Raw genomic sequence first — 8,443 nt, 5'->3', positions numbered from 1 at the left:
AATTTGACGACATGAACAAGATTTCGGTGAAGTTATCGTCAAAGTGTTTCCACATAGAAGCTGTGGAATTTCTCGAGCACCACATGACGGAGGAGGAAAAAAAGTATTTCACCGAACAATCGCAATTCAGGCACATATTTCATATGAAGAAGAAACAGTCACTGAAGATGAGTTTAATGGTTGCACTCATCAACCAATCAGTCAAGACCAAGAAAGATGACGAGTTATGGTTCGTGATGAACGGAGTCCCAATTAGGTATTCGCTGTGGGAACACGCTATTCTCTGTGGTTTAAATTGTTCTCCGTTGCCCGAGAATTGGGAGGACATTGGAGGGTTCGAATTCTACCGTAAATTCTTTGGTCAAGAGAGTTTTGAAAAGGTTATGAAAGCAGAAGTAATGAAGAAGTTTGGAGAATTGGCTGTAGATGACAGAGATGACCGATTGAAGATGGCTTATTTGTTGCTGCTCAGTTATGTCATTGGGCACCAACATTCGGAATACGTGAATCCATTTCTGTTGAAGATTGTCAACAATGTGGATGCATGCGAAAAATTCCCTTGGGGGACGTTCACGTTCAACAATGTTCATGAGTTTGTGGTGAACTATCTGAATAAACATCGGAAGCCGGCTAATCAGTGGAACTTACCAGGGTTTATAATTCCCCTCACGGTAAGGGTTTAGGGTTTACTAAACAAAATAAAGAGTTGTCAAGAAATACTTTATTAATGTTTTGTATTTGTTATAACAGATGTTGCCGTTCGAATGTATTCCCAAGCTTCGTTCAGGCGGATGGTATAGTGAAGTCAGGGTGGAAGGAAATGTGAAACAATCCTGTCCAAGGATGTGCCGACGATGTTTCATTCCGAAAAAGAAGTATGGAATCAGACAAGGTTTGACAAGGATCGGAAGGACGCAGGTCAGTTCCAAAAGAGTAGTAATAGTGTAGTCTGAAAAAATAGTGTTAGGGAAGTTGAAAAACAGTTGTGGTTTTTAGTCGTTTTCTTACTTGAGCATTTAATTTCAGGATATTGCGAGCATTCTAATTCCAGAGGAGGCTGAGAGCCATCTGGTTGTGCATTTGGAGACAATTGATAATGTTGATGAGGTGGTTGATAGTTGGATGGCGCATTTGGTTGAAGATGTGAAATCTGAATACGTCTAACGTCCTGCGTAACAGGAGGATTATAAAGGCGTGTATCAGGCACGAAACGAATCATGTACTGGATTGTAGATAGTCAAGACGGGATTTGTACCTCTCGTAAAAGAGAGAGATATCGCTGGGCCCCTCGTGTGAGAAAGACTGTAGAAATGTGTGGCCGACTATAGACGAACGTCGTCTATTTCAGACAGTCGAACTCAGTGAACGAGAAAGCAGTCGAATCAGATAAGGTGGCTTGTCCATGCCTGATGTTCGACATATGATATCGTGATACAAAAGGATCATCAATTCGACATATGATATCGCGATACAAAAGGATCATCAGTCGGAATCATCACTGGCTTTCGTATGATCACAAACAAACTCTATTCGAGATAGGTAGTCATAGTGTCTTGCTAGAGACTGCCTATGACTTGTATTACCGGAATGAAGATTCTGCGTTTTACTGCTATTCCGGATGAGTCTACAGGGTCACACACAATAGGGATGGACAAGTACGTGTGCTAAATTATCCCGATTAGGAATCCTAATTGGATTGAGATTCCTAATTGGAATAGGAATCCTAATGGGATTAGGAATCCTATTATGTATAGGAATCCTAATGAGATTAGAATTCTATTACATCTAGGAAACCTAATGAGATTAGAATTCTAATAGGTTTAGGAAACCTAATTAGATTAGGATTCCTAGTAATCTATTCCTTGTCAAATTAGGATTTTTGGAAAGTCTATATAAGGAGAATGTCTTCTAGGGTTTTAAAATAAGAGAAGAAAAAGAAGAAGAAAAATTAATACATATTTTTCAGTTTAGAATTAGATTCTAAGCTTTGAAAAATAAAACCCTAAGCCTCCAAAACCTTGCACACAAGAGAGATCGAGCTCTCTAGTCCTAGCAGACAAGTTCCAAGGTGTTGGAATCCTTCCCGACGTGTGGATACGTGTAGAGGGCGAGGTATTCTTCCTGCCTAGAGTGATCGGACGAACAGATCAATTGATACAGGCCCCGGATCGATTGAGGTAAGCGTTCTAACGTTTCTATGATTCAATAGTAGCATGGTTCTAGGGTTTCATTAAAATTTTTGTTTTATATCCGCTGCGCAAACCCTAGAATCGATCTCTTAGGAATTAGATTCGCTCTAGAGATCCCAGGAATCCCATCATCAACCACCTCATCAACATTATCAATTGTCTCCAAATGCACAACCAGATGGCTCTCAGCCTCCTCTGGAATTAGAATGCTCGCAATATCCTGAAATTAAATGCTCAAGTAAGAAAACGACTAAAAACCACAACTGTTTTTCAACTTCCCTAACACTATTTTTTCAGACTACACTATTACTACTCTTTTGGAACTGACCTGCGTCCTTCCGATCCTTGTCAGACCTTGTCTGATTCCATACTTCTTTTTCAGAATGAAACATCGTCGGCACATCCTTGGACAGGATTGTTTCACATTTCCTTCCACCATGACTTCACTATACCATCCGCCTGAACGAAGCTTGGGAATACATTCGAACGGCAACATCTGTTATAACAAATACAAAACATTAATAAAGTATTTCTTGACAACTCTTTGTTTAGTAAACTCTAAACCCTTACCGTGAGGGGAATTATAAACCCTGGTAAGTTCCACTGATTAGCCGGCTTCCGATGTTTATTCAGATAGTTCATCACAAACTCATGAACATTGTTGAACGTGAACGTCCCCCAAGGGAATTTTTCGCATGCATCCACATTGTTGACAATCTTCAACAGAAATGGATTCACGTATTCCGAATGTTGGTGCCCAATGACATAACTGAGCAACAACAAATAAGTCATCTTCAATCGGTCATCTCTGTCATCTACAGCCAATTCTCCAAACTTCTTCATTACTTCTGCTTTCATAACCTTTTCAAAACTCTCTTGACCAAAGAATTTACGGTAGAATTCGAACCCTCCAATTTCCTCCCAATTCTCAGGCAACGGAGAACAATTTAAACCACAGAGAATAGCGTGTTCCCACAGCGAATACCTAATTGGGACTCCGTTCATCACGAACAATAACTCGTCATCTTTCTTGGTCTTGACTGATCGGTTGATGAGTGCAACCATTAAACTCATCTTCAGTGACTGTTTCTTCTTCATATGAAATATGTGTCTGAATTGCGATTGTTCGGTGAAATACTTTTTTTCCTCCTCCGTCATGTGGTTCTCGAGAAATTCCACAGCTTCTATGTGGAAACACTTTGACGATAACTTCACCGAAATCTTGTTCATGTCGTCAAATTCATAGTAGAATTCGGCTTTGGGTATATCCCAAATCTGCAACAAAACAACGAGATTCATCAAACATACATCACAACACGACATTCTCAGAAACGGGTTTGAAATTCCACTACTTCACTATCATTTCTTAATTGCTACTTCGTATAAAATACTTAAAATTAAAAAGTTACATGAGCACGATTTCACCAAATCTGTTCAACTCTTCGCATTATCCGACATCACACTCCCCTTTAACCCAGACTTTAAAAACCCAGATTTAAATCTAATTCCAACATGAAAACCCTAAACCCAGATTTTTACTTACATGTGTTTTCGGAGAAGCATTTCCCTCCATTGTTCTTTCTGGCTCCGGCTCTGTATACGTCTCCGTGTCCGTATTCTCCGACTCAGGCTCCGTCTGCGTTCTCTCGCCGGCAAACCTCGACACCACTCTGGTTCCAGCACCGACTCGACCTCGACCTCGACCGCGACCTCCTTCCCTCGACGACGATGGCTTCATTTTGTTCGTCTGGCTCTCGATTTTTCTGGGTTTCGTCGCTTTCTTCCTGCTTTCGCTGGCACTCCGCTGATTTCGCTTCGATTTCGACTCTCGATTCGTTTCCTTCTGTCGATTTCGCATGAGTTTCCCTCCCTCGCTTTCTCTTCTCTTTGCCGTTTTCGATTTTGAAAGGGTAAAAAACCCTAACTTTCTTTTTTACGATTTTAACTAAACATTTTCACTAGTTTTTTATTTAATTCGAATTAAAAAATTTTCGCACGTGTTTTTACCTCACACGCGGGTTTCATTAAGGGTTTATAGGTCTTTTCCATTTTTTACAGGGGTAAACTCGATATTTGATAATTCTGTCTATTTTTTAGGTGTACCTGAGAAATTGTTGCGACTCAACTCGGCTATTTGAGTAAAATCCCCTCTGCGTCGCCGTCGTCGGCCACCGGGTCTCGTCTCACTCTCCCTCTTCTATTTGGTTTGATCCCATACGACTTCTCATCTCGACTCCTAATTTTGATCCAAATAGAACAATCCGCTTCACACCCAGAGCTTCACAGAGGCCAACGGCGCCCTCAAGCTCCATCACATCGTCCATTGACGAGCGAGGTCTTTACTCTTTCCTTTGTCCGCTGTTGTGATGTATGTATGTTGTATCTGATGGAAAATGGGGGGATCTATAGTACCTGTCTTTTGGTCAGCGAACAACCCAAAAAGGTCGGGAACAGCATCGAACGATGCTTTTCTGGGTCTGCTTTATCCTACATTAAACTACAAAGTGTAAGCAGATGTAGTCTATATTCTTCATACAAACACCATTGCTGTTCTATTTATGTCCCGTATGTGTAAGTTTAAAATTCTTTAAACTCATCTATCTTCAATATGCATCACTTTAACGTACAAATTTACAACGAAATTGCGTTGCAATATTTTTCTATATATTCAACATCCAAACACAATCCAAACACAATTCATCAACTCACTCTAAAAATTATCTAAAAACTCTCTCTATCCTCAACTCTTAAAAAAAATCAAATAAAAATATATTTATTATTTTTATTAAATATTTATTTTATTATTTTGTTAATTATTTATTTATAAACCTTAATTTATAACTTTTAAATAAACTTTATAATTCTACAAATATATATATATATATATATATATATTTATTATCTTTATTTAATTCTATATTATTTTTATTTAATATTTATATTTTATTAATATTTTTTTAATTAATTATTTTTTAAATTTTAATTTAATTCTTCTAAAAAACCTGAAATTCTAAATTATTTTTTTTATTTTTATATTAATTTTAGCAACGAAATTGCGTTGTTAATTTTGCAACGCAATTTTGTTGCAAAATTAGCAATTCATTTTTTTCGTCGCTTTTGCAACAAAATAATTGCGTTGCAAATAGCAATGAAATATTTTCGTTGCAAAGCGTTGCAATTTGCAACGAATTGAAACGCTATATTGGTTTGCAACGACGAGTTAGCAACGAAAATTTTTTCGTTGCAAACACTGTTTTGCAACGAAATTTGTAGATTTGCAATTAAAAATTTTCGTTCCTAAAAGACTGTTTTTTTGTAGTGTAAGAAACACAATATATGAATCATGTCGATAAGTCCTCTTAGTACGAGTATTATCTTCCATGTATTACAGTATATCATGTGTCTTTAAACTTTATATGATAACATTACTTAATGAATAAGCCTTATGCTTATTCTAGGTCCAAGTAAGTGAGTCTTTTAATATCAAATATAGTGTACACTAAAGAAAAAGATACTCACAACTGAATAAGAGTTTCATGAATACATAAATGTACGTACAAATGAAATAATCACATCATGGAACCAAGTCCCATACTCACAACATGATCCCTGAAGTTCTTAATTGGCATGTCAGAGGATCGACAATCATCAATTCAGTGCTAATGTGTTCAATGACCACTTCCTTTTCCGCGCAACGTTCTCTTATGGCTAAGTACTTGATGTCGATGTGTTTACTCCGACTTCCACTCTTATTGTTCTTAGCCATGAAGATAGCAGCTGGATTATCACAATATAATCTCAATGGTCTAGCAATAGAATCCACAATTCTAAGCCCGGATATGAAACTCTTCAACCATACACCATGCGACGTTGCCTCGAAACATGAAACGAACTCAGCTTCCATAGTGGAAGTAGCTGTCAATGTCTGCTTGCCACTCCTCCATGATACAGCTTCACCGGCAAGCATAAATACATATCCAGATGTTGACTTACGCGAGTCAACACAACCAGCAAAGTCTGAATCTGAGTAACCGATGACCTCTAAATTGTCCGTTCGTCTATACATAAGCATGTGATCCTTCGTACCTTGTAGGTATCTCATCTCCTTCTTTGCAGCTTTCCAGTGGTCCAAACCTGGATTACTCTGATATCTCCCTAACATTCCCATGACAAATGCAATATCAGGTCTTGTGCAAACCTGAGCATACATAAGGCTTCCAACTGCAGAAGCATATGGAATGTTCTTCATTTGTTCCCGTTCGAGCTCATTTTTCGGGCATTGATTCAAGTTGAACCTATCACCCTTCACAATAGGTGCTGGACTCGGTGAACAATCTTTCATCCGAAACCTCTCCAAGACTTTATTGATATAGGTCTCCTGAGACAAACTAGAATACATCTAGATCTATCTCTATGGATCTTAATGCCGATGACATAAGATGCCTCACCCATATCCTTCATGTCAAAATACTTAGAGAGAAATTGTTTCACCTCATACAACAACCCTTTGTCATTGGTTGCAAGTAAAATGTCATCCACATATAGAATCAGGAAACAAATCTTACTCCCACTGACCTTCTGGTATATGCAGTTATCCATGGTATTTTCTTCAAAGCCAAATGAAGAAATGACACCATGAAACTTCAAATACCACTGACGGGAAGCTTGTTTCAATCCATATATGGATCTCTTAAGTTTGCAAACCAAATTCTCACCACTACTAGAGGAGAATCCTTCAGGTTGTTTCATGTAAACCTCTTCCTCTAGTTCAACAGGCTTGGTATTTCACTTTTCCTTGAGTTGCCAAATGCACACTCTCTCCACCTTCCATAAGCAACCTCCATTCCTCTTGAACACACATGTTCAACAGTTCGTTGATCGACCATTTATCCTTATGTGTGTTGTAAGAGATCTTGAAGGGTTCGTATTGCTGCGGCAAAGAGTTCAAAATGTAATGCACAAGGAAAAAGTCAGACATGGTAACCTCAAGTGTTTTGAGTTGAGCCGCTAAATCCCTCATTTGCATGATGTGTTAACGCACTCCTTTGGTACTGGTGAGCCTCAAAGTGGAAAACTTCATAATCAGGGTGCTCGCCAATGCCTTATCTGAAGACTCAAATTGTTCATCAATAGCCTTCAGCAGCATACGAACATTGTCATACTGCTCGATCGAACCCCGAATGCCAGATGAGATGTTTGTCTTTATGAACATAACGCTGAGGCGATTAGATCGCTCCCACCTTTCATAAAGTTCAATCTCCTTAGGCTCACTCTCCTCAGTTATCGGAGGCTGTTCGTCTTTCTGAATAGCATAGTCAATGTCCATCCACCCCAAATGAAGCAGGATTCTTTCCTTCCACACCTTATAGTTATCCCCTTTGAGTTCGGGAATATCGCATTTCATGTCAGAGACATTCACAGGTTGAAAAACTGCACAAAACAGATCAATATACATGCTTATGTTAATAAAATTAAGGCAACTTTATGTGACGTTTTACCAATGTAAAAACATCAACAATATGAATCATATGACATAAAAACTGCATGTGGACTAAGTTTCTAATTCAAATAGATTCATTTAGCTTAATGATGAAACCATCGGATTATATTCGTTTCTCAATCCCTGTGGGCAAATTAAGAAACATAATCGACTTTCCACCCTAATTAATTACATAAATATAATAAAACTTCATGTGGGATAAATTTTATTATATCAATGTGATTAATTACAATCAATATCTGTAACTAAATGTGATCCAATAACAAAATTTATGTATAATTTAATTCTAATTAGAGTTGCTTTGGCTATTCTCTAATTTAAATAAATTATACGGACCACTAGATATCTATTTCTAATACATTATTGTTGAGAAATAGGCATAGTCTAGTGGTTGTGCCTTCCCATGTAGAATGCAAGGTCTTGGGTTCGAACTTTGCTCCTCCATGCCTTTTCCCTCATTTATTTTTAAATGAGAACCAATAATATATGTAGATATATAAACATAAATGGACCCATCACAGCCCACTAACATAACTTTCTAATATATTTAAAAAAAATTTAGAAAACCCTAAATTCATCTTCTTCTTTGCGTTATCTGTGCTCCACTTTCTGTTCTGTATGGCGACGACTCTTTCTCTACATTTTTTTTATATAAAATCTTTATCTCTCCGATGACAATGACAACTCCGATGGTGAAGGTTCATGACCGACGACCATCACCAGATTCGTCTACATAAATGTTGTCACGGAGAGT

General features: G+C 37.9%; 2 protein-coding genes across 2 annotated transcripts; one reads left to right on the top strand and one right to left on the bottom strand.

Moving 5' to 3' along the window:
• The first annotated feature begins 11 nt into the window (after window positions 1-11).
• LOC104807874 lies at window positions 12-1,164 on the top strand. Its single transcript, XM_010533301.1, has 3 exons — window positions 12-671; window positions 751-918; window positions 1,027-1,164. Exons 1-3 carry the CDS (start codon window positions 12-14, stop codon window positions 1,162-1,164), a joined length of 966 nt encoding a protein of 321 aa, XP_010531603.1.
• Window positions 1,165-2,297: 1,133 nt separating this feature from the next.
• Window positions 2,298-4,095, bottom strand: LOC104807807. The gene is made up of 2 exons (XM_010533230.1): window positions 2,760-4,095; window positions 2,298-2,685 (listed from the first exon to the last, which is right to left on the bottom strand). Exons 1-2 carry the CDS (start codon window positions 3,510-3,512, stop codon window positions 2,488-2,490), a joined length of 951 nt encoding a protein of 316 aa, XP_010531532.1. The 5' UTR covers window positions 3,513-4,095; the 3' UTR covers window positions 2,298-2,487.
• Window positions 4,096-8,443: the final 4,348 nt, after the last annotated feature.

Source organism: Tarenaya hassleriana, unplaced genomic scaffold (genome assembly GCF_000463585.1).
Source record: "Tarenaya hassleriana unplaced genomic scaffold, ASM46358v1 Cleome13, whole genome shotgun sequence".
Lineage (NCBI taxonomy): Eukaryota > Viridiplantae > Streptophyta > Magnoliopsida > Brassicales > Cleomaceae > Tarenaya > Tarenaya hassleriana.
The sequence above is the reverse complement of the archived record's forward strand: the minus strand, read 5'-3'. Positions and strand labels throughout refer to the sequence as shown.

Bases quoted from the DNA above. Each gene is read 5' to 3' on its own strand.
- LOC104807807 (XM_010533230.1), bottom strand. From the start codon at position 3,512: ATGTCGTGTTGTGATGTATGTTTGATGAATCTCGTTGTTTTGTTGCAG. The intron at 2,686-2,759 runs GTAAGGGTTTAG...TTGTTATAACAG, and splicing joins GGTTTATAATTCCCCTCACG to ATGTTGCCGTTCGAATGTAT.
- LOC104807874 (XM_010533301.1), top strand. From the start codon at position 12: ATGAACAAGATTTCGGTGAAGTTATCGTCAAAGTGTTTCCACATAGAA. The intron at 672-750 runs GTAAGGGTTTAG...TTGTTATAACAG, and splicing joins GGTTTATAATTCCCCTCACG to ATGTTGCCGTTCGAATGTAT. The intron at 919-1,026 runs GTCAGTTCCAAA...ATTTAATTTCAG, and splicing joins CAAGGATCGGAAGGACGCAG to GATATTGCGAGCATTCTAAT.